The sequence below is a fragment of the Myotis daubentonii genome, chromosome 2 (assembly GCF_963259705.1).
Source record: "Myotis daubentonii chromosome 2, mMyoDau2.1, whole genome shotgun sequence".
Lineage (NCBI taxonomy): Eukaryota > Metazoa > Chordata > Mammalia > Chiroptera > Vespertilionidae > Myotis > Myotis daubentonii.
This window is the reverse complement of record NC_081841.1, coordinates 44,453,427-44,480,314: the sequence shown is the minus strand read 5'-3', so window position 1 is coordinate 44,480,314 and position 26,888 is coordinate 44,453,427. Positions and strand designations below refer to the sequence as shown.

The window sequence follows — 26,888 nt, the reverse complement described above, 5'->3', positions numbered from 1 at the left end:
TGGCTTTAATGGATTGAGAGGCAGAATTCCTCCATGTCATGTGAATAAAGTACAGTGGGGCCTGGACTTACGAGTGTCCCAACTAACGAGTTTTTCGAGATATGAGCCATCTCTCAGCCGATTTTTTGCTTTGAGTTGCGAGCTAAAATTCGGGTTACGAGACAACTTCAGATACCCCACCGCTAGTTGGCGCGGCGAACGTCACAGTGAATGCCACAACATCAGCCCAGCATCACGTGTCTCACTCGTTCACTTTAATGATTTGACATACGAGTAATTTGAGTTACGAGCTCTTTCATGGAACGAATTAAACTCGTAAGTCAAGGCCCCACTGTAATCATGAGATTTTTTTAAAATAAATTTTTATTGATTTCAGAGAGGAAGGGAGAGGGAGGGAGGGAGGGAGAGGGAGAGGGAGAGAGAGAGAGAGAGAGAGAGAGAGAGAGAGAGAGAGAGAGAGAGAGAGAAACATCAATGATGAGAGAGAATCAATCATTGATCAGCTACTGCACGCCCCACACTGGGGATCGAGCCCACAACCCTGGCCTGTGCCCTTGACCTGAATCGAACCTGGGACCCTTCAGTCCGCAGGCCAACACTCTATCCACTGAGCCAAACCAGCTAGGGCTAATCATGAGATTTTTATGAAGAGCTTTTACATTGTTGCTGTTCATGCCATGTTCTGTAACTAGTGTTTGGCTCTAAAACAACTGGACTCCTAAGAAAGGCTGTGCCCCTCGGGTCAGTAATAAAATTCATACCTCCTCTCTTTATATGCATGTTGCGTTTACTTGGTGGGTGGTAATCAAATATTGAAATTGAGGAGAATTTTCTTTGAAATGCTTTCTTTCAGTAGCTTGTTTGTAATAATTGTCAGACTATTAGGGTCACTGAGACTCACACCTTGTCTTGGTTTTTCTCGTAGGGGCTTCGGTGGATGGAGAAAGTAAGCCAAGGCCATCCTTATATTCTCTGCAGAACTTTGAGGAGATAGAGGCAGAAGATTGTGAGAAGATGAGCAACATGGGGACTCTGAACTCTTCCATGCTGCACCGGAGCGCCGAGTCCCTAAAGAGCCTCGGTTCAGAGCTGTGCCCAGAGAAAATCATGCCGGAGGAGAAACCAGTCCACCTGCCAGTGCTCCGAAGGTCCAAGTCCCAGTCCAGGCCCCAGCAGGTCAAGTTCTCAGATGATGTCATCGACAACGGGAGCTATGACAACCTGGAGATCCGGCAGCCCCCGATGAGCGAGCGGACGCGGAGGCGGGTGTACCACTTCGAGGAGAGAGGGTCCCGGCCGCACCACCACCGCCGCCGGAGGAGCAGGAAGTCCCGCTCCGACAACGCCCTGAACCTGGTGGCGGAGAGGAAGTACCCGCCCAGTGACCGGCTGCGGCTGTACCCGCCCGACAACTACGAAAAGTTCATCCGGAGTCGGAGCGCCCGGGAGACCCAGGCGCACGTCCAGAGCGCCGACCTCCGCGGGCGCCATGCCCACGCCGCCTCCGACTACGCGCTGCAGAGCCCGCAGGTGCCCCGCTTCCTGGGGCTCTACGGGGAGGACGACGACTCCTGGTGCTCCTCCTCCTCCTCTTCCTCCGACTCGGAAGAAGAAGGCTATTTCCTTGGACAGCCGATCCCCCAGCCCCGGCCGCAGCGGTACGCCTACTACACAGACGACCTTTCCAGCCCCACGTCTGCACTCCCCACGCCTCAGTTTGGCCCGGGCATGACTAAACCCAAGAAGAAAAAGGGACACAAGGGCAAAAACTGTATTATTTCTTAACTCAGTAGCTGTGGAGATCCTGTCTCAACTTAGCCATTAACCCTCTTGACTCATATCCCTTTTCTTTCGTAGGAAAGTTGCTAAAATAGTTTGAAGTGCTTTGCCCATGTACATGAGCCCCCCGACTGCTGTTTACAGTGTCAGATGAACACTCAGAAGGTGTGGTTTCTCCCATTTACCCTCCTCGGACGGTGCCAGCCAGGTACATTAGGGTGTTGCATAGCTGCTTTGGTTTCCAGTCAGCAAGAGAATCTTCTAGAAACTCTCATAAGGTGATTGGACGGGGGTACTGATTTTAGACGACGGAGAACTTCAGCCGCCTTTGTAAAGCAATAGTGTTTGTCGTTGTCCACGCCAGGTTGGCCCAGGCCTGATCGGTCTGTCTTGTGCGGCATGCACGTAGTCACACTGACCCAGCCAACACTGTGCGCCCCATCCCACGAGGCCACCTCGTCCCCTTGCAATCCTCTTTAGCCAGGTAAACTTTGTATTATTGTATTAGCTCCAGCTCCAGATTGAAAAACAAAACAAAAAAACTTTGCTATTTATAATGTAGTATTTCATAGACTTAAGTGTATTCCTAATTTAACGGTGCAAATATTAATGTACATAATGTACAGTTCAGATTTTAAAGCTGATATTTTTATATCCCTGAATTGCAAGATGTTTGTTACACTGCAGTGCTAGATTTGTTAGGGAACCAGAAACAGCATTTATGGATGAAATGATTGCTTGTATTTTAGTCAGGGTTTATAAGTCTAGATGGTCAAATTTATATTGCCTAGTGATGGAGAGTTCAATTTTTTGACTTTTCCCCCCCCTAATATTAAAAAGGCTCTGTATGCATGGTGGGGCTGTGTAAATAGTCTTTAAAACTATGGCCCTATTAATCTTCCGAGTGTTATTTATGGGTCAAGCAATGTAAACTGTATAAATGTAAAAACAAACAAAACCCCATATAGACCCCTGGAATATATGGTAAAAACAAGTAGAAACTTTGGGTGGATGTTTTTTTTCCCCCGCTTGGGGATGGTGCGTGTGCTTGTGTGTGTGGGGGGGGGGGGGCGGGGGGTGAGGTCCCATTTTTAGCAAGGTGGTGATTATCTCATGGGAAGAGACCAAAACTACAAGGATCTGCTTTTTTGTGGCAGAGGACTTTGTAGATTTATTATTTGAAGAGAGGTTATTCCTTTTCATCCCTCCCTTCCAGCTAATTTGTTAGCTTTTAGCAGCAATTTTGAAAACCGGGCCTTCTGATTATGTTTTTCTTTTAAAATCTTTAAATTAGAGGATGCTGTACCACTGACTATTTCAACTTAATAGGAGGTTCTATTTCAAGGGAAAATTATCTTGGACTTGAACTAATGAGCTGATATTTTGGTATGTGCCATTCTTGCACATACGCTGCAGTCCTAGCTAAGGTCCCAGTGGTATTTTGGACCTTTTGGAAGGTATTTAATAAACAATAAATAATAAACGACCTACTTTTCTGAACACAAATTTTTGCAAACATATCCAGACAGCTTCCACTTTGCTCCTGCGTTTAGGCATGATTTCTTTTCCCGTTCTTCTGCCGATAACAGACCACCATTTGATACCTGCACGTCTACTGTCCCTGCTAGTAGGTGGGAAAGAGGGCTTGTGGCACAGAGGCACGGCTGTCCATGTTTACTGGAATGAGAAAAGCCGCTAGGCCTTGGGAAGGAGCCACACGAATCCAGTAGGTAACCAGAGGTCGACAGCATCCCTTGCACACATCCCTGGACACAGCAAGGCTTTGTATCTGGGCTACACAGAGCCCTTCAGAAACACACCACTGCTGAGAGCTCTTTACTCAGTAACTCTATCATCAGTTCCCTGGTCTGGTTCATTTCAAAACATCAACAATGAAAAGGAAATGCATGCCCATGGCAAAAAAAAATTCAAACAAGCACGAGTGTCTCCTTTCTACTCTTTTTTTTTTAAATATATTTTATTGATTTTTTACAGAGAGGAAGGGAGAGAGAGAGTTAGAAACATCGATGAGAGAGAAACATCGATCAGCTGCCTCCTGCACATCTCCTACTGGGGATGTGCCCGCAACCCAGGTACACGCCCTTGACCGGAATCGAACCTGGGACCTTCCAGTCCCCAGGCCGACGCTCTATCCACTGAGCCAAGCCGGTTTTGGCTCCTTTCTACTCTTCACCCCCAGTCCCTCAGGCCCCCTCCCCAAAAGTAACCACTGTTATTCATTCCTAACAGAGCCTTCAGATGGTAAAGCCTAGTTACATAAACACGCCTTTTAAAAACAGTAGCAAACTGTGCACGCTGAGACTTGCTTTTTTCACTTCACATGTGGACATTTCAAATTGGTGCATATAGGCCTACCTCATGCTTTCAATGACTGCATAATATTCCACTTTTAGATATACTGTCATCCACTGAACCTTGGTGCTGGACCCGAATTTCCTCATTGACACCTTATCCTGAACTGGCAGGTGTGCACAGCAATGCTGCGCAGCACACTCACTGGGACAAAGGCTATGCATGTAAAATGTTGATGGGTATCAACAATTTTCCTCCAAAAAAAGTACCCTGATTTACATTTACACTAACAATATATGAGAATCCTTATTCCATTACAATCTCAAATAACATAGAAACACGTGTGTGTTTTTTAAACCTTTTTGGAAGCTAATGTTGCCAAGAATGGTCATCCTGCATGAAGCTGGTGTCCTATTAAAAAAAAAAAATGGCATCCTTTAGAAAAGACTGTTGCTATATGGTGCTCATAGAGCAGCGGTTCTCAACCTGTGGGTCGTGAACCCTTCGGTGGTCGAATGACCCTTTCACAGGGGTCGCCTAAGACCATCCTGCATATCAGATATTTACATTACGATTCATAACAGTAGCAACATTACAGTTATGAAGTAGCAACGAAAATAATTTTATGGTTGGGTCACAACATGAGGAACTGTATTTAAAGGGCCAGAAGGTTGAGAACCACTGTCATAGAGGATGGATAACAAATAATAAACAGGTCATGCTTAGCCTGGGAAAATGTGGTTATAAATGAAGTCACTGTCCTCAGTGGTTTTCAAGTCATTCTCAAAAGATTAATTGCTTTTGCTTCTTCTCACACTTCATTTTTTGCATTTCCTTTTATAAGGGTTAGACTGGCAAAGGCTTAAGAACATGCAGAAATATTTACTCACAATGATATTGTAACCCTTAAAGCTTATTGACAAAGGGAGAAAGGAAAGCGACTGCCTTGCAGTTCTATAAAGACTTGATAAGGAAATTAAGCATAGTTGCTAAAAGGTGTGCATAGATTTACTTAACAAGAGTGCAAAATGTGTGGTCAGTCACTAAACGCTAAAATTTGGTCCCAAGATAAACCTCAGATGTTAAAACACTGCCTCTAATCTCTCAGTGGGTGAAGCAGAACCCTAATGGTTGCATTTTCCTCACTTCAGGCCAAATTGGAGAACATGTAGCTTATGATCCATGGAGGGAGGCTGACAGAATGACCACAGGAACTCCGGTGTGTGCTACATGCCGGGGACCCTGTGAGTGGGTGATGCCCACTATGGCCTGTCCTTAGCAGCCCTGTTCAGCTCTGCCAACGCCTGCCCGTGGCTTCCTGTATGGAGTCAATCCATCTGGTATTTGATCTTCTGTTTTCCTCAACATTATTGTCTTTTCCAAAGAACCTGCCTTCTCAGGATGTGCCCGAAGTAGGACAGCTTCAGTTTTCTCATTTTTGCCTCCAGTGACATTTCACGCTTTGTTTGCTGTAGGACCCACTTGTTTGTCTTTCTGGCGGTTTAGGGTGTCTGTAGACATTTAACACTGTATTTCACATGAATCCATTTTTTTCTCACCTGCCTCCTTCGTCCACCTTTCACATCCGTACATGGTAACTGAGACTTGGAGGATGTGGGTGACCTTAGGCTTGGCCTCTGATAGCACATCCTTGATCTCCTAATTCCTCCACTGCCTTCTCTTGGCTGCAGTCTCCATGGGAACTCATGACTGGGCCAAGATAAGCGAAATCTTTCACAACTTCAGTGTCCTCATTGTCTTTGTTAAAGTTGTGTATTTCTTCTGTAGTCATGATTTTTATCTTTTTGCTGTTCAAGTGCAGTCCTATTTTGGCACTTTTCATTTTCATCAAAAGTTTCGAATTATTGCTACTTTCTTCCCATAAGATGCTGTTATCTGCATATATTTAGTTATTGATATTTCTTCCACTAATTATCACTTCCTGAGTCTAGCTCAGTTTTTCATGTGACATGTTCTGCCTACAGATTAAACACATAGGAAGATCAGGTGCACCCTTGTCTGACACCTTTGCCTATAGGAAACCATCTATTCCTCCATATTCTGTCCTGATGGTGGATGCATCAGGACAGTCAAGGGCTGAGGCACGCCCACTTCCAGTGCAATCTGTAGCTTTGCACAGTCAACGCAGTCAAAGGCTTTACTGTGGTCCAGGAAACACAGACCGACCTAAACTCTTTGGAACACTCCTTTTAGCCCTCATTAAAAGGCAATGATCCGTTCTGTGTGTGCATTTGCTATTCTTGACTCTCTGCTTTCTAGTTCCCGAGTTAAATAAAAAGTTCCAGAAGTGAAAGGAGATACCATGTGTTGTCTAACCCTTTCACTTTACATACAAATCATGGGCCTTTTTAAAAGGGTAATAACATTGGGCACCCACGACTGCTGGATTTCCACACGTGGCACACTTCCCTGCCCAACACAGACATGTTGGTGTGGACTTATTTCAGGAATGCCCAGAAAATCTCACTACAAGCATTATTAACAGAGTGTGGGCACACTCGTGTATTGACCTTCATTTCTAATGGACACTTGACTCCTGCCACGAAAAGGAGAACCAGGTTAGTAGCCCCTCAAGAGAAATTAGGAATTTGAACATTTGTGAAATATCCCAGTTTTTAAATACTAGCAACTAATTCAAACATTTCTAAAACATTGTGAATAAAATAAGCCTGCCATCAGCAAGTCTCCAAAGCATGAGTTATAAATTCAAGAGCCTGAAGCTGATCCCCCTAAACCTTGGAGCTGCCTGGGGGAGACACAAATTATTGTTTATAGAAATACATGTGACCTTTTTGGATACACAAGAAAATTTAATGGGATAAAAAAATTAGACTAAGAGTCTCATCAATTCAATGTTAGTAACACAATTATGATAAACTATTTTAATTAGCCAGATGAGGAAATTGCTAATTGCCTAGGCAGGTTCTCTAGCCATTCTTTGGACCTGTTTAAAGGCAGAAGGCATGCTCCTGCCCAGTCCGCTTGGGGTTCTGCAATCTCTCACACTGGGAAGGCTTCCAGGTAAACAGGGCCAAGGAGAAGTTAGCAGGAGCAAACTGAATTTTGCACCTCTGAGCTCACATGTTGCCAAGGTCATAAAATCCTGAACTTCTTAGGGGAATAAAGTGTAAGGGTGGCTTTCACAAATAAGTGTGGAGGGAAAGATAATGGGTACATATAGAACTGGTCACAGGATTAGAGCCAAGTTATTCTTTTTAAACAGACCTGTTAGAATTTCCATTACAGGGATCAATTTTAGCCTCAACTTTGCTTTTTGCAAAGGAAAGTTCACATCTCCCCTGCTCTGTGTGCATGGGCGCTGTTATGCCAACCTGAGAACTTGCAGCCCCTTCCCTGGAAGCATTTGATTCCAGGCAAGTTAGTACCACGAAGAACATGGAACCAGCATAAATGCTGATAACTTGTTTCAGCATTTTTATGTAAGTGAACCAAGAGACTGGCCTTGAAAAAGACGATCACTAGGCTAACAGAAACCCACCACCAACGTGATCTTGGGAGTGGTGCAAAGCACGCTGGACGCCAGGAGTCGGGAGATCCAGGTGAGGAGACTCACCTCCCTCATTCATTCGAGCAGGCTGAGTGCTCTGACCCAGTTTCCACTCTGTAAAGTGAGAGCCACACCATCACCAAGGCTTCCTTCCAGCTTCAGGACTTGGTGGAGACTGGACTGAATTTTTCAGGTCAGAAAAGTCTTCCCACTCAGCAGTGTCATTTCCCTTTTTTTGTGACTTTCTTTTACCAACATATCTATCTGGCCAGGATTCCAGAAAGGATCCCTCCAAAGACCATGGCTCATGGAGCTGGAAGTTTTAAAGAAAGCTGGTGCTTCTTAATGTTAATGCTTGGGATTCTGAGTGAGCAAGAGGTCACACTAAGTTGTGAGCAAGTCTGAAGATTATCTCCCCCCAGAATGCGTATGCGTCCAGTCAGCGTTAGCCTCGATAATTAGACAGTCTGAAGGCTGCAGCGAGTTGTGTGAAAGGTATCATCCTCCCTCATGTTACTTCTCCCCAGTAACCAGGATGAAAAGGAAGATTTTTTTCTGCATCTCAGAGGGCTGCTATTGGCAGCAATCTTAGCCTGGAATCTCCAAACATGTTGTAAGCAAAGCTGAAAAGGTGTTAACTATATTTAATTAATGTTGGTTCCTAGGAGAGTTGAATTACCAGGTTCATGCCACTTAAATGGCTCTTCTCCAACTCCACCAGGGGTCCAGGTATAGCACCCATAGAGCCGAGTCTTGGGCTGCACTGGCCATGGGGGCTGTCACCCACCCCACATGCTCCTTGCCCCTTAACAACTACCCCTCATGAACCTCAAAGGTGTTTTCTACAATAGCTCCAAAGCAGATGTCATGGTAACCAATACAGAAGGTAGCAGTAACAGGATATAGTGACCACCAAGCTTTTACACCATTTCCAGGAACACTGAATTCAGAGTTTAAAGATTTGAGCCCTGGCCAGTTTTGCTCAGTGGTTAGAGCGTTGGCTGTTGCACCGGAGGTTCTTGGGTTTAATCCCCAATCAAAAGCACATACCTGGGTTGTGGGTTCGCTCCCCTCCCCTGGTCAGGGCGCTTGCGGGAAGCAGCCAGTCGGTGTGTCTCTTTCACATCAATTTTCTTCGCTCCCTTACTCCTCCCTCTTTCACTCTGTGAAAATCAATGGAAAAAGTATCCTCTGGTGAGGATTTAAAAAATAAATAAATAAAGATTTGAGTAAATCTCTAGCATTCCCACTTCCAGCAATCTGACCTTAAGGCAAGTTATAACTTCTCTTGCCCTTAAATGTAAAATGAGAATATAATCCCCACCAGCTTATTACATGGGAAAATGTTCGTGAGTCAAAAAAACACTAGAATGTGACTCTAACCTTGTTTAGACAGTGAAATAACTGAAAAACATAGTGCTTTTCATAATCCTATAAAGTATTTAGTATATTAAACCTGATACACAGTTTAAGCCACATCCAATATGGTACGCTAGATTCTACTGTAAAAAAGTAGCAAGATACAAAGTTTTAAAAATGGGAAATTCCTGCCAAAGTGGGGCTAGTCCCACACACCTACCCTAGCTTAGCAGTCAAGGACATTTGTTTACACTAGCAGTCATGGGTGCCCAATGTTATTACCCTTTGCCAACATTCCCACCTCAGCACAGAGGCGGGGCAGCAAGGCCATGGCCATCAAGCTGCCCCGGGGATGAGGAGATGCTGAGAGCGCTCCATCTCTCCAGGGCCCTGGGATGGATCAGGTTGCTCCGATGTTCACACAAGACCACCTCTCGGCTGAGTAGCCCTGCAGCAATGGAACACCACCTGTGACATCCATGGACTGCAGTGGTGGGGTGCCACGTCGCACAGCCCGTGGCACAGCTAACATTCAGTCCGTTCTAAGAGAGGAAAGGGAAATAAAAAACTTGAGCACAAAACAGATGCCTCAGCCTGGTGAGCTGCTCGCTGATGGACTGCATCTTCTTCCATTCCTCGCCCAGCCTCGGCCCTGCCTCCCACAGCCCCATCCACTGGGGGCTGACCCCCACCTGGCTTCAGAAGCCTTCCCCACCTTACCCACCAGACAAGCACAGGCTGTGGGCAGAGGGCATCTGGGATCTGGTGCCAGGGAGGAGCCCAGGTGGCTGGAGCTGGACGACTTGAAGGTGTCGCAGACATTGGGCCAGTGTCCTTCTCAGGAGTTTGGTCACGAAGGATGTACTCTTTCCACTTGGAGGATGTAGGGACAGTCATTGGATCCTCTCCCCTTCTCAGGCAGCTTGCCCGGCCTTATGCTCTCAGTGAACCTTCAGTGCCCTCAAAGACAGTGGCAGGGTCTCAGCCAGAAAGTTCCTAAGTGAGGGTGCCAACAGGTGACCCCAGAAATGGGCCTTGGGCCAAGGGAGCTTTCCCTTAAGATGCAGTCCTGAAGGCCACATGGCCATTGGCCAGGGCAGCTCTGCCGCTTTTCCCTCCACCCCATCTTGTATGTATTCTAACCAGGAAACACAGATAGCACATGGGTAACCTGGGCACATGGGGGCATACCCCAGACATCCTCTTGCAGCAAGTGTCTATATATGTTGTGGTTATTTTACATGTTCTTGAATGTATATATTTCAGAAAACTGCTACCATTTCACACATACACACACGATTGACAGCTTAAAACCTTATACAATTTTAATGATAATGGTCTATCATTAGAACACCATTAATCTGTGGGAACAGAGCTCAAAAAAACAGCATGCTATAGATTCAAGCTGTCTCTACTACTATACAAATATGCATGAGGCTTTAATATTTCTCATCAAGTGACATTTCAAATATGACTTGAAACAAATTCAGTGCACTGGCAAAGCCTTTTATACAACCAGTCCCCATTACTCCAAGATCAATTATTACAATGGAAATGTGGGACTGGTGCCACCAGCCAAGGGCAACTTCAGTGAAGTCAACCCTCCATTATCATTTATTTGAGCAAAAGTGAGCTGCTAACAAGAAACCAATCATGTGGCTTAAACAATAAAAACATTGATTCCTCTTTCACGCAACAGTTCAATATACTCCATTTGGTCACGAAGGGATCCAGGTTCCTTCCATCTTGTCCTCTGCAATAAACCAAGGCTGGGTTGCTATTGCTTCGATTTTGGGAAGGGATAAAAGAGAGCATGGAGGAGGCATATCTATTGTCCTAAGGGTCCCAGACCATAAGTAACAGTACTTTCACTCAAATTCCATATGAGAGAATGTAGTCTAACTTGGTCACACCTAACTACAAGAAAAGTAAATACAGTCCTAATGAGGCAGTTAAATGACTCAATTTTGACTCCATTACCATGGAATAAGGAGAGAATATATTCTAACTACCTTAGTTACTAGCCTCCCTTTTTTTGTATCACTGAGTTGGGTAACATCAGTGCTCTCATGAGAACTGGTAGGAAGGAGATGATAAAAGTACCGTGCTAACCCACAAACCTTGGTGTGGCCAGGAGAAGGAGCTCCGGGTGTCCGCCTCGGCAGCATTACAGCTGTGCAGCCACCTGGGTGGCCAGCATCCTGCAACACTGAATACTGTCCACCAAGAATACTTCAGCATGGTCAGACCACCATCTCCAAAATGTTTGCCAAAGGACTGTCAGTCTTGGAGTTCAGGACTATTGGCAGGAAGCTCTGAAAGCAAGCTGAAACCACTACATAATGTTTCGGCAAGGTAGCAGAGTCCTTTCTTAAGGGGATCTGGCCTCCCCTTCCTTCAAGAGGTTCTGCGCCTATGAACTGGCTCAGGGCTAGGAAGTGGCTGAGAGTGTATGAGAAATCAACATTTTTGGCAAGAATAAATAAATACAAAAGTAGTATTTTCAAACCTCATTGTTAAGTAGGAAAGGACAAAGTTATAGCATTCAAAATGCTTCACATTCTGCTCTCACCCTACCCTTTTCTACATTCGTCTCCTACATCTTCCCCAACCAGCTTCAATCCCTATACTGTCCCTTCCTTCTAGACTTCTAATACTTCCCTTTTCTGCTGGAATAAGACCCAGGTGTTCAATTTCACTTCTTTTGTGAAGTCTCAATAAATGTGAATCCCTAAAACATCCCAAAGGATGCTAGGAACTGGGGTCACAAAGACAGCATGGTTCCAGAGCCCTCCAGAGGTTACTACAAAGATGTGGGATTTTAATCCTGCAGTTCTCTGAAACCAGGCTCATAATTACACACCCACTGAGCACTACTCTGGCCTTGACTTTATGTTTAACTGCTTTCTCAGATATCAAGACTCCCTATGACACCAAAGGTAGTAATACTTTCTCAATTCTCAAACTTCCTCCATCCTGCTGAGTGGATGAACTGAACAGTAAGGAGTAATCTTGCAGTAGAAAGGAAGAAAAATCTACATTTTAGCAAAACACTTCAAGCCCATTAAAAAGAAAAACGACAATCTGGTTATTTAAACCTAATTGCTTTATTTTGTACTTTTCAGATTCGCAAAAAGCTTCACAATATCTGCTTTCCCCTTTTGATCACCAAGGCTTTATAAGACAATGAAAATGTTATCACATCAGCTGGGCAGACTCACAAACAATGGATAATTTACAAACACATTTTTTTAATGAAGAACATTTTGCAAAATACACACGCTGGTACACATCTGAATTTATCCTAAAATTAGACTTTAAAGCTTAAAGAAAAAAACAAAAAACACAGATTTAACACTGACAAACCTACCAGAATAAAGCTGGTGGCAAGCTTATTATAAACCGCTTTAATATTTAAATGTTATCTGTTGAATCTATATTTAAATGCATTTGAGTAAAAGTCCTATAATTTAATGAATTTCAAAAAAGTGAACAACTCTTTTGCCTCCATGGTAGTTTCTCAAGTTTATTTATTAAATTGTGACATCTCGACTAAGGAAAATGGATCCTGGAACTACAACACTGAAGGAGAAGAAACACATGGGGACAGGGGAGAAACAAAATCAGTACTTTTATTCTTTCTACAGTGATTGTAACAAACAAAATCATTGCTCATTTTAATAAAGGATACCAGAGATGATATGTGGGGTTGAGTTTTGGCTATGTACAACATCTAAATGGCAATAATTAAAATTCAAGGTATTACATAGGAAACTTAAGAAAATAATTGTTGCCTTCAATTTTAAATTTGTGGAATGGCATAATACATTTTTTGAGGTACCTATTATAGGATCTGCTAAAATTATTTATATTATTTCCACATTTAATAAAATGTTTATCTACTCTGGGTAGCTGTTAAGATAGTATCAATAAAGGCCACTAAAAATGATGCCAGAATTCAGGTGAGAAGAGTGGTAATGGAAAGAGGATGGGAGGATAATGATACTGGGTAGTAATAACAAACATAATTTTTAAGGTTTCCTAACTAATGCTACAAAATTACATATTTTGGCTAAATGCCTCTGGACAGCTGGAAGTGATCAGGAAATGAGTGGAATATCCTAATCGTCCCCGTTAGATTCCTAACTAACCTGTTATTCGGATGGCTAGCTCATAAAGGATGGTTTACACAGACTGCTTGGCGAAATGAAAGGTCATTGTGTCAGGCTTATTACCTACTCTGCTTTGTTTCTTCCAAGAACACTTTTGAAGGGTTAAGAACCCCTTAGAAAAGCAGCAAAAGAAAGAACTTTTTAGAATACAAAGAGATTAACAAAGACATAATCGTAAATAGTTTAATTATGGATATGTTACCGGTCTTCATTCTTGAGATAGGGAATATGGGCCAATGGAAAAAAAAATGTAGCTCTACTACTCTCTCAAATTCTAAATTTTTATCTTTCAATTAGAAATTTTAAAAGAAATTTAAGCTTTAAAATGGCCCTCATCTTTCATCTCAAATTACCTATATATGATGTTGTCCAAGATACACAAAAGAATTTCAGGATTATTTTCATAGAAGACATTAATTTAGGTTCATTTACTTAGAAAACAGGATTTTATTGTGAGGTGTCTTTTAAGAGATTTAAGTGCTCCAGTTACCGCAATGAGAATTTATATTCAAAGCAAATATTCTCTAAGATACCAAGGTATTCAGTATACAGTGGGGCCTTGACACACGAGCTTAATTCGTTCTGAGACCAAGCTCGTTAAGGAGCTCTTTAACTCAAATTACTCTATCAACTCAATGCAAAAAATCAGCCGAGAGACAGCTGGTATCTCAAAAAACTCGTTAGTCGGGACACTTGTAAGTCAAGGCCCCACTGTATTTGCATCTTATACTTAAACATACTAAAACTTACAAAGCCTAAGATAAGCAAGCAACAAGTCAATAAGATCACAACTTAGAATTCTAACATTTTCACATGGTATCAATGACTATGAAATGCAAAAATCTTATAAATGTTTAAGTGGAATGATCTCTAAAAATTACACTAGTGTGACCAAACAAATGAGCACATACTATGGAAGACTATAGCACATGAATAAGTACAGGAAAGCTGTTCTCCAGGACTTGAAACATTACTTGACCCATCATTTTAGAGGGGGGGGGGGGAAGGTAAGTAATTAATTAGAAGGCTCTACACGTAGATAAAACAAATTCTAATTAAAATATCTTAAGACTATTTTAGATGTTTATTTGATATTGGAATTGTGGTCAACTATCATAAAGTATTTCTCTTCATAAAAAAAAAAAAAATCCATATTTTAAGGATTTACACAATCCAGTGGGGGAGAGGGACTATAGTACCTTTTCTTTTTGGCCTGAGCAAGTAAATTTTTAAAAAGGCTCTCCAAAGTCTTGACTAGAGGTGTCATACTCTGCAATGAAATGCTTGAGTTCTTCCACACACCGCTCGCCTATTTCATGTAAATTCTGTCTCAATGCAAACTGTATGGACTTTTCTAATGAAGGATCTTTTTCAATCAGCATTTTCACAACCATCCCGAAAGTTTCACAGTCTTGTCGGTAAACCTAGAAAGATGAAACACATTGTGGTTAGCTGAAAGTGAAAATAATTAGTCAAAGATTGAGCTGGTTCAGTTGGCAGAATTATGATGCTACAGTTCAAAAGGGAGAGAGTAATATAACTGAACCTCTGTCAACCCTAAGTAGTCACTAATTGCCAAAGGCCATTTAAACCTATATTTTTAAGGTTTGCTGACAACTTCGATGAGTAGGAAAACACTGCTATACCCCATCACTGACTACCGAAGTTAGGCATGACTTTTGTCAGCATAAGGCAGTCTACAAAAAGGACATCAGACTAAAGGTGAGAAGAACTAGGAACAAAAGAGTAGCAAGGTAAGGCACATTAATGGATTTATTCATTTACTTGTTTGGAAGAAAAAAGTTTCTGAGCACCTAACTTCTGATCATTTGAACAATGACCAGATGACAAATTCAAAATTCTGTTAGTATACAACAAACAACTATAAGAATGCCAAAAGTAACTACTTGAAAAAAATTTCCAAGCTATAAATATTTAACTATACAGTCACCAAGGTAGAGTGTGCACACACGTGTATATGTAAATCCATACATATTACATATATACATGTGTATATATTTTCTACCTCAGTGTTTATATTTTACTTTAATTACTATATATAATTTTTACCAGTGGCAATTAGATGATTATTTCCTGTCCAAAAATTGCTGTTTCCTCCATACTATTAAGAAAATGTCATTTCCTTAATTTGTAGTCACAAAATACATTTTAGATGTCTGTTATTTTTCATACTTTGTTATTCATGCATTTAGAGAAAAATTATAGTTAAAGCTCCATGAAAAATAAGTGAAATACAAATTATCCTTTTTAAAAGAACTATTAAATTAATTTTGACTTTTCTAAATTTAACAAAAACAATTAATATAACATGTTTATTCTCTGAAAAAGAATTTTGTTCATTTAGAAAACTTTAGAAAAAAACCATTTGAGATAATGCTTGGCTTGTGATAGTGTTTACTCCTCAAATGATCACTGCTAGCTGTGGTTGTTGCTGCTGTATTTTTAGAATGTCTGCAATGCTTGATTTCTTAAAAATAAATATTTAAAGAATATTTAATTTTGACTCTCACTAATAGGTTGCTAAATTATATTCAGTTCATGTCCTTGCTCTTGAAAACCATCCATAAACCTCAAGAAAATTAATAGGATAAATTCTTCAAATGACAGAGAAATTAAAATATATAAATCCCTTAGCTACTTTCTCCATTTCAGGGTGTGCATATGCACACCCCACACACACTTTCACTAAATAATGATGAAATTTACTTATAATAATAAGTTTAATTCCAGCTATTTAAACCAACCATTTATTCCAGTTTATCCTAAGATTTACATGACCCAGAATTGATAATACTACTCTAATAAACCAGCATAGAAAACAGTATACCATTCACATACTATAAGTGATGTCAAGGCAACAGAGCACATTAACTGCTCTAACAAACACACAGTACCCAAGTCAAGCCAATGCAGCCCCCATGGGGGGGAAGCCAGAACCATGATGTTTCATTCTTAGTGGAGGTAAATTCCTTACCAAACCAGTCAGCCCACATAATAACAGCATTCTAATGCCAGCCACAGGCCTCAGCAGACCACTTTGTGGGTGGCCTAAATTTTATAGGCTCCTTTATAACAGATGTACTAGATGAGGATAATGTTACACTGTGAATTAACCTGCAAATTCTTTAATGTAAATCTGCTGTTTTACCTAAACTCTAACTCTTCATTTAGCATATTTACAGAACATAAATGTGCTACAGATGTGCATATCAAAAGTAAAACCATATTAAAATGTGTTCATACATTTATTTAAATTGTAAACTACTATCACTCTGGAGACAAGGTAATACAAGCATTTAAAGATTATGTTTTATTTTTTAACTTTAAGTCCTTTCTGAATTATTCATTGAAATAGACAGATATTATACATTAGTTAAGAACAACCAGAACTGCCCAAAGCAATGTAACCCTCTACTAAAGGGTAAATTTTCTAAAGAGACTGCTTCAAATACACTAATAGGCCATTAGACAGGAAATAATTAGTTTTTTGTTAAAGGAAGAACCACACCCTCCAACATTTTATAAATAAAATTCACAACTGTCAGAAACCTATTTCCGAAATCTGTTCCACAGTAAACTCAGTCCCAAACAGGAAGGGTGTAGTTATCTGTAGGAGAGTTTGTTTGCTTATGGTCCCTAGCTGGAAATGCATTCTAATCTTCAGATTTGATATCTACAGGCCACACAGGAAGATTATTTTGTTGCTGCTTTTCCTCCTGATTGGAGTTCATCAAAATGGGAAACAGGTTAAAGTTTGGGTGGGGTTCACATAAACTGCAAAGAAATGTAGTTAAATTTGCCAGTATAATAAAAACACTATCCAAATGTGGTTTCACACAGTCCTTTATTATAGTAGCCTGTGTTAATAAATTCTCATACAGTACTTCTAGGAATAAAGGAGTATGATAAAATAAACTACCAAGGCATTTTACTATTAATTATGCTTCTGGTGACTGGAAGAAGAGCATCTGGCCAAACAAGCTCAATGGCAAGCTTGTTCTATATCTAAAATACCTGTAATAACATAAACCACCTCTAAAATGTGTATTATTTTAGGCCTCAACTCTGATCCCACAAATAGAGAAACTAAAAATTAAGACCACATGAATTGTTAGAATTTTCATTTCAGACAAGTTTTCTTTAGCATTAGCATCCCACTGATGTCTGAGAAGTCTGATGGAATGTCTGAGGTCAGAGTTGTGCTATCTAATACAGCAGCCAACTAGCCACAGGAGGCTACTAAGTTTGAGTATGTATGCATATACTTACCTTAATATTTAATTTATAATTTAGTTTATATTAATGTTAGGAGGTAACTGGTTAACTGCAAAAGTGAGGCATGCACACAGCCTTAAAAAGCTGGGGAATCAAATAAAAACAATTATTTTCTCTACTGTTGATGCCTCATCATTCTATATATTTTCCTTGATCTGAACTCATTTGGTTCAAATGCTGTATGTCCTGTGACATCCTAACACAGACAATTAAAACAAAGCATAAAGGAGACATTTAGATGTTGAAGGTGGTATCGAAGTTGGACAAAACAGAGAAGCAGTTCCATGAATAGGCTTATTGAGTTCAAATCCCGACTCCACTACTTCGGGAGGCTGAATAATGCCACCTACCCCACACCCAAGATGTCCAGACCCTAAACTCTGGAACCCATGAGGATGATACCTTACAATTCAGTGGCTCTCAACCTTGGCTGCACATTAGAATCACCTGGGAATCTTTTAAAATCCTGATTTCTGGACCTCATCCTCCGGAAATTCTGTTTCTTTGTTACTAATGTTGTGGCCCCACCCCATAACAAAGAAACAGAATTTCTGGAGGATGAGGCCCAGAAATCAGGATTTTAAAAAGATTCCCAGGTGATTCTAATGTGCAGCCAAGGCTGAGAACCACTGCCTTACATGGTATAAGGGGCTTTGCAGAAGGGCTTATGTTAAGGATTTTGAGTTGGGGAGATTATCCTGGAATATCCATGTGGGGAAAATGTAATAACAAAAATCATGTAAACAAGAAATGCAGGAGCGCCAGGGGAAAAAAAGGAAATGTGACCACAGAAATAGAGGTGGAATGATGAGCTTTAAAGATGGAGGAAGGAGCCACCAGCCAAGGAATGAGGCAGCCTCTAGAGAACCGACAAGGCAAGGAAGCGATTCTCCCCGGCAACTCTGGAGGAAGTGCAGCCCTGCAGACACCGTGGTTTGGGCCTGGAGAAACCCATTTCGAGCTCTGCAGGTTTTTTCAAGCTCACATGGAATATTTACCAGAATAGACAACATCCTGTAATCATAAAACACGCCTTAACAAATTGAAAAAACAAAAATCATATACTATATGCTCTCAAACCATAAAGGAATTAAATTAGAAATCAACAGAACGACAGGTAGAAAAATCTCAAAATATTTGGAGATTAAACAACACACTTCCAAATAACACAGAGATCAAAAAAGTCTCAAGAGAAATGTAAAAATATTTTGAACTAAATGAAAATACAACTTATCAAAATTTGTGGGATGCAGTAAAAGTAGAGCTTAGCAATTTATAGCATTGAATGCACATTAGAAAAAATAAAGATATAAAGTTAATATTCTAAACTAGAAAACAAGAAAAAGAGTAAATTAAATGCAATGTAAGCAATGAAACTGAAAGCAGGAAATTAGAGAAATCACTAAACCTAAAGCTGATTCTTTGAAAAGATTTTTTTTTAAAAGCAATAAACCTCTAGCCAAGCTAACCAAGACAAAAAAGAGAGAAGACACAAATTATTTAATACCAAATTGAAACAGGAGTCATCACTACTGACCTCATGGACATTAAAAGGATAATAAAGGAATATTAATAACTCTCTGCCTAATTTGATAGCTTACATGAAATGCACCAAGTCCTAGAAAGACACAGTGTCCAAAACTCAGACAAGGATAAATAAAGCATCTGAATAGGCCTATATCTATGAAAGAAATTGAATCAATAATTAATAAATTTCCCAAACAGAAAGCACTAAATGATTTCACTGGTGAATTCTACCAAACATTTAAGGAAGAAATTATACTACTTCTCCACAATCACTTCTAGTAAACAGAAGCAGAGGGAACATTTCCTAACATCCTATTACCAAAATAAGACAAAGACATTAGGAAAGAAAATTACAAGACCAATGTATATATATATATGCTAATATGCAAAGTGTCCCCTTGGGAGTTTGACTGGGAAACCTGGAGTTCAATCGCTATGACGTGTGCTGACCAACAGGGGGCAGCGCAAAATGAAGGAAGGTCCCGGCTGGCATCTGGCAGCCAGGGAAGGAAGGCCTTGATCAGCTCTGATCACAGGCCAGGCCTAGGGACCCTACCTGTGTACGAATTCATGAACTGGGCCTCTAGTACCTCTCACAAACGTAAATGGCCAAAAATTCTCAAAAAAAATTAGTGAATCAAACAATGTAGTAGAATTATGCAACACAACCAAGTAGGATTTATTCCAGATATACAAGGCTCATTCAACATTTGAAAATCAATTATTAGAATCTATCACATCAATAGGCTAGAAAATCCCAGCAAGTATATATGGAGGAACTTTAAATGCTTATCGTTAAGTAAAAGAAGCCAGTCTGAAAAGGCTACACAATGCATGATTCCAACTATATGACATTCTGGAAAAGGCAAAACTATAGAGACCTTAAAAAGGTCAGTGGCTGCTGGATGAAGTGGGGGGATACATAGGTGAAGCACAGAGCATTTTTAGGGTGATGAAACTACTGTGGCAGATGCATTCTGCGTTTGTCAAAATCCAGAGAATTAAGTGACACGAAGAGTGAACTCAAGGGACTTTAGATCATAATAATGGATCAACATTGGTTCATCAATCACAACAAATGCATCACAGCAATGTAAAATGTTAATGATGGATGAAGCCCTGTATGGAGAGAGGGGGTATATGGGAACTCTCTGTACTTTCTTAGAATTTTTCTATAAACCTAAAAATGCTCTAGTAAATAAGGTCTATTTTAAAAACAGAATCACACAAGCAAATTTTTAAGGGGGGAGGGGGACAGGGCCCTCAGATTCAGTACCAATAGAATTGACTGTGCTGTTATGAGGATTAAATGAGATAACTAAGAGCACTCAGAATAGTACTTGCTATACAGAAAGCATTTAGTATAAAGTGATGCTGATGATGGAAACAGGAAAAACAACTCTTCTGACTTTGTCTAGAGAAGGGAGCATTAGAAAATGGGGTTAGGATTAATTCTTTTCTTAATGTTTAATATCTAATTTTGACATTGAAGACTAGTTTGTTTTATCATTAGTGCTTTTATTTTTATTTTAGTTTTTAGTTTTATCTCAAGTTGTCCTTCACTTTCTGCTAACATTAATCATATACATATTTAAAAATCAGTATGATGATCACATCTGCCATTTCAAGAACTGATTTTTTAAACATGAGAAGTTTACTCTAGGGAAACATGAAGGAGGAAAAGGAAATGGCAGCTGATTTGGCATAGCTAAAGCATAGGGTATGTTCACCTTCAAAGTAGATCATGAAGAGCTTTCTTTCAAGGAGTTTAGACCTCAACCTATAAATTAGCAATAAGCAAATGGGAAAAGAGCTATAAGGAGGAAGAGGATCCCTTCAATGTATCAGGAAGAGAGAATGATTAGGAATTGATACTACAGACTCCTGAGAGTGGGGACTATGAATGTCACATGACATGATGTGTTAAAGATGAGATTAGAGACTGTACAAGTAATTAAGAAGCAATATGGATATGATAATGTACAGACTGATGGATGGAAGATTTTTAATTCATTTCAAGGGGAAGGGTACTGGGAATGGGAGATAAGTTCAGTAACTAATACATAATTGAGGTATCCATCAAAAGGAATTTGAGTATTGAGTCTAGACTTCAGAAGAAGGAAACAGAAGAGAGAAGATAGGAGGGAGGGAGAGAGGGATTGGGGAAAAAGAGTTATCTTTACATTGAGGCCAGTTGAGGCCATGGGAGTTCCTTAAAGAAAGGGGTAAGTTCTTCTTACCCCAGTATTTGTACACAATAGATACTCAGTAAATGTTGAATGAATAGCTAAAGTCAGCTCTAAGAGAATGGTAATATAAGATCAAAAGGCAGCCCAGAGTAGACATCTAAAATCATAAATATTAGCCACAGAAGAGACAATAGGAGACTAAAAACCAGAATGAAAGCACAGGTGCCAAGGGAAGTTTATAAAATAAGGATATAGTCAGTCAAATGCCAGAGAAAGATCATAGAAACTGACAAACAAAATACAGTATATTGATTGAATTTGGATATGAAAGAGTAACTGGTTAACTGCAAGAGCAGTTTATTGGGATGATGGAGATAACAGAATGGTGCTGTCTAATATAGCCATTAGCCAGAAGTAACTAATTAAATTTTAATTTTAATTAATTTAATTTAAAATTCACTTCCTCAGTCACACTAGCCTTATGTCAAGTACTAGTGGCTTTCACATTGGACAGTGCAACTTTAAAACATTTCCATCATCACAGAAAATTCTATCAAGCACTGTTGTTAAAAAGAACTATGGAGTGAATAAAAAGGTGAACATGTAGTGATAGGTATTAACCTGGTAAGTTAAATAATATATATATTTGCAACTATTTTGTCATTAAAGTGGAAATAAAAGCTTACTACTTTTAAAGGAGCATTGTGAAATATAGCATTTTTGAAATGTTCTACAATATTTTTATGAAATGCATGTAAAAATGTAAGTTAAAATAAGTAACTCCAATAGAGACTTAATATACAAGGAAACATTCATAATGTCTCATGTGTTGATGAGGTTGGGTAAAAAGCGACAGCATACTGATGTTAAATAGTGGAGACAAATTTAGACCTTTTAATTTTGAGTCTATAGTAATGTAGAAGGCATCAAAGCTATTATAACTATGTTGCTCTTTGTGCTATATAAATAGAAAATACATCTTTGAAATGTCCTTTTCAAAGCTACGGCCCCATTGGCTCTTAGAGCACAGATACTAAAAAGGCCACTGGTAGTTGCTAAGAAATGCATTATGGGCACATGGATTAGATCTCAAATGCCTACACTCAGTATGTGGGTACAGTTATTACAGCCACATAAAAAGTAATTGCAAAGATAATGATAAAGTGGATAAATGCTAAAAAAAAAAAAAACAACCAAAAACAAACAAACCCACATCCCATAGAAATCAATGTTTATAGAATTCTCATCCATAAACGCAGATCAACTTATAAATTTACAGGATTCCAAGATTAACATATAAATGATTTTCATTTTACCCTTTCCAGCTTGCTTGTTCTTTCAATCACAATACCCTAAATGAACAAAAATAAAAGTAATTTCAAAGAGTCGCAGAATCCTTCACTGATGACAAAAGCAGGTCCTACAGAGATTAAATATAGGAACTACACAAATCTTAAATTAATACTGAGTGAAAAAAGTTGCAAAGGAAATAAGAGATACCATTTATGTATGTTTTTAAAGTTTATTTAATTTAGGGATACATATATATAAAAATACATATAAAAATACATGAATAAGAATGACAGCTCTGAGAAGGGAGGGAGCCAGGAAGGATCTGAAAGGGGTTTTATCTATATCTGTAATATTTTATTTCTTTAAAAAAAGAAGAAAGTCACAAATATGAATCTCTAGTTAATGGCATACATCAGTGATGGCGAACCTTTTGAGCTCGGTGTGTCAGCATTTTGAAAAACCCTAACTTAACTCTGGTGCCGTGTCACATATAGAAATTTTTTGATATTTGTAACCATAGTAAAACAAAGACGTATATTTTTGATATTTATTTTATATATTTAAATGCCATTTAACAAAGAAAAATCAACCAAAAAAATGAGTTCATGTGTCACCTCTGATACGTGTGTCATAGGTTCACCATCACTGGCATACATGCTGCATTAGAAACAAAGTGTAATGAAATTTGCAATATACTTTAATATGCCTCAAAAACAAGATGAATTAATGGATGATTAGAGGAACAGATATATGACCAAAAAAAACGAAAATGTTAAAGAATCTAGATGACTATATGGATGTGCACTGTATAATTCCTCATGTTTGAAAATTTCCATAATAAAATTTTAAGGGGAGAGATGTACTAGTAAAGAAAAATCAGGAGCAATGGTGGGGTATATGTGTCTGATCATCTCAGCTTACAAATGAAAATGGCTCTGTTTTGCTTAGACCCTGGATGATGAACTTTGCATTTTCTCAATGTGGATTGAGAATTCCAAATATTATTCTATATAATAAAAGCCTAATACGCTAAGTGTCTAGTCATCCATTCAACCAATTAAAGTGGAATATGCTAATGATATGCTAAGGCTGCTCAACCGCTCTCTATGACATGCACTGACCACCAGGGGGCAGACAGTTGACTGGTCGACCAGTTGCTATGATGTGCACTGACCACCAGGGGGCAGATGCTCTGACTGGTAGGTTAGCTTGCTGCTGGGGTCCGGCCGACCAGGACTGAGTGAGATGGGCCAGACATGCCTTGGAGCCCTCCCGCAGCCCCTCCCTGGCTGGCCAATCTCCCGCATCCCTCCCCAGCCCTGACTGTGCACCAGTAGGGTCCCTCGGCCTGGCCTGCACCCTCTCGCAATCTGGTACCGCTTGGGGGTTGTCGGAGAACCGGTTTCGACCCAATCCTGCAGGCCAGGCCGAGGGACCACACTGGTGCACAAATTCGTGCGCTGGGCCTCTAGTTACAGATATTAATGAATCTGCAAACACAAATATACATTTGAATGAAAGGCAGATGTGCCCACCAGACAACTAGAACTCACATGTGCAAGGCACTGGATTTCGTCAGCAATGTAGCACATCCTGCTCAAGGAAATTAGGTTCCAGTAAAAAGAGTGATACATTTAAGATGACCATAAGACAAGGTAGAATACAGTAAATGCCATGAGAGAAATAAAAAGTATTAATAATAATTCCTAATAAGTAATTATTAATAATAATTCCAAAGAAAAGATAATGGGTGGAATGGGAGAGGATTAAAAGCACTGAGAATGTTCCAAGCAACTTAGAAGCTTGCAAACAAAAAAGCAAGGTATGTTTAAAAAAGAATAAAAGAAAGTTTTAGAAAAGATGGCTAATGGACAAACCAAAATCAAAATAGAGATAGATGTAAACAGGTTGGACTTCAAATAACTTATAGTTAGACGTATGGTTTAATTCCTCCTTGGACTTAAAATAACTTATGTTACACTGTAAACATTTTTTTATTATGCATCAAACAATAAACCACTGGAGATTATTGATTACAAGAAAAGTAATGTATTCATTACTCAATATCCCCTTCAAATCTGTTACTGGTTTGGAAAAAGAAAAAACCACTTCTAAGATTCAAAACATATGAAAAGGCTAAATATAAAGAAAAATATTCATAATGAAGACTAATGATAATTAAGTACATTATAAAATAGGTTTAAAAATTCTAATTGCTGAAAAAAGTGGTTAACAATAAATATTTTGTAAAATGACAAAATTTTTCACGTGGCTTTTAATCTCATGTCTGAGAACAATATAAATTCTTTAATAAAGTTAGGGAGGGAAAGGCTTAATTTACACATTTTCCCTAGTTAACGTCTAAAACATCCATCACAATAAAGGAGATCACAGGTTAAAATGGCAAGTCAGCTTCTTAAAAGATATTTGTCACTTAGAATGTATTTCAATTGATTTAAAAAATCAATTTTAAAAGTTATATGTAATATTTAAACTGATTATTTTACATATAGCTAATTGTTATAAAAGAAATTATTATATTGGGTGAGAAATTAAATGAAGCTAAAGCATATACAAGTAAAAGAAAAATATAATATACAGTTTAAAGTTATAATTATCCAAAAAAATGTATTTTACGATTAGTTCCAAATAAATCTTTTTAGAAAGTAATACATTTTAAATTGCTCATGAGGTAGTCCAGTCCTCAAATGATTTAACATTAAAAATAAAAAAAATTAGAATGGGAGAAACCAAGATGGCGGCATAGGTAAACACCTGAAATTGCTGCCTCGCACAACCACTTCAAAACTACAACTAAAAGACAAAACTGACATCATCCAGAACCACAGGAAGACTGGCTGAGTGGAAATTCTACAACTAGAAGGAAAGAGAGCCCTAACTGGTTTGGCTCAGTGGATAGAGCGTCCGCCTGCAGATTGAAGGGTCCCAGGTTCGATTCCGGTCAAGGGCATGTACCTTGGTTGCGGGCACATTCCCAATAGGGGGTGTGCAGGAGGCAGCTGATCGATGTTTCTCTCTCATCGATGTTTCTAACTCTCTATCCCTCTCCCTTCCTCTCTGTAAAAAATCAATAAAATATATATAAAAAAAAAAAAAAGAAGGAAAGAGAAAAGCACGCTGAGACTCAGAGGAGGTGCGGAAGTAAAGTGCAGAGGTACGAAGGCGCATGCGGAAAGGGCTGGCAATGGAGGACGCCAGTGTCTTTTTCAATTGGGAGGGAGTCTCAAGCTCCTGACTGCTCTGAACTCCAGTTCCAGGAAGTCTCTGGGGACCCAGACTCATACGGGGAGAAACTGGACTGTCTGGCATCAGTGGGAACTGGAGGGCGGCTTTCTCTCAGAGGTGCTTGCAGCGATTACCAAGACACCGAGACCTGGGACCTCTTAGGGCAGGACTGAGGATCAGCCATAGCTGTTTGCATTGCTCTACTGATTCCCTGAGACCCTGCCCCACCCAAGCTGCCAGCAGAGGCTTTTGCATATGAATGGGCTGGCCCTTTGAGATCTAAAATTACCTAACAAACTGCAGCTGGGCCAGACAGACCCAGAACATCCAAAAGAAGTCCCAAGGCCCCACAGCAGCTTGCATTGCTTCACAACTGGGCCTCATCTGGGCACCTCCAAACCCCAAACAAGGAAGGGGAATCTGCAGATCTCTCCGTACCTCCTGCTGGGTAGCCTCAGGCAGAGGATAAATTAGCACCTCCTTAGATCCAAGAGCCAGTGTACCCAGTAGTCAGAGTGGGACCATCCAGATTACAACTCCTCAGATCCATAAGGGACACACTCAGGGGGCAGACTCAGTGAGCACCAAAGCCCCACTGAAGCAAGTCTTGCCCCATAAGGGTGTCTTCAGCACAGAAGTTCTCCCATTGGAGAAATAGCTGATTCTCACAGCCAATTGGCCTGGAGGTCAATTCCTCCCAGTGATGCCTACAACAATCAAGGCTTAACTACAACAAGACTGTGCACACAGCCCACAAAGGGGTGCACCAAGAGTGTCCACCTCAGGTAATTGAGGAGCCTGAGCCACTGGGCCCTATAGGACACCTAGCACACAAAGCCACTCTACCAACACAGGGAAGCATAAAAAATGCGGAGACAAAGAAATAGATCACAAATGACAGAAATGGAGAAAAGCAAACGACTGGATATAGAGTTCAAAACCACAGTTATAAGGTTCTTCAAGAATTTTCTAGAAACCACCGATAAATTTAGTGAGACCCTTGTGGATATGAAAAAGGACCAACTAGAAATTAAGCATACACTGACTGAAATAAAGAATAATATACAGACTCCCAACAGCAGACAAGAGGATCCCAAGAATCAAGTCAAAGATTTGAAATACGAAGGAGCAAAAAATACCCAACTAGAAAAGCAAAAAGAAAAAAGATTCCAAAAATATCAAGAT

The 26,888-nt window shown here is 39.9% G+C and overlaps 2 protein-coding genes across 12 annotated transcripts in view; one reads left to right on the top strand and one right to left on the bottom strand.

Moving 5' to 3' along the window:
• Window positions 1–2,782, top strand: part of PRICKLE1 (prickle planar cell polarity protein 1) — a 103,014-nt gene extending 100,232 nt beyond the window's left edge. For all 4 annotated transcript variants that reach the window (XM_059682612.1, XM_059682615.1, XM_059682613.1 and 1 more), the window contains exon 8: window positions 926–2,782. In XM_059682612.1, coding sequence (XP_059538595.1) covers window positions 926–1,785 — 860 coding nt within the window. In that variant the 3' untranslated portion in view covers window positions 1,786–2,782. The remainder of the gene's footprint in view (window positions 1–925) is intronic.
• An 11,570-nt stretch (window positions 2,783–14,352) lies between these two features.
• Window positions 14,353–26,888, bottom strand: part of PPHLN1 (periphilin 1) — a 113,797-nt gene continuing 101,261 nt past the window's right edge. For all 8 annotated transcript variants that reach the window (XM_059682588.1, XM_059682589.1, XM_059682590.1 and 5 more), the window contains one exon: window positions 14,353–14,576. In XM_059682588.1, the coding sequence (XP_059538571.1) occupies window positions 14,382–14,576 (195 nt within the window). In that variant the 3' untranslated portion in view covers window positions 14,353–14,381. The remainder of the gene's footprint in view (window positions 14,577–26,888) is intronic.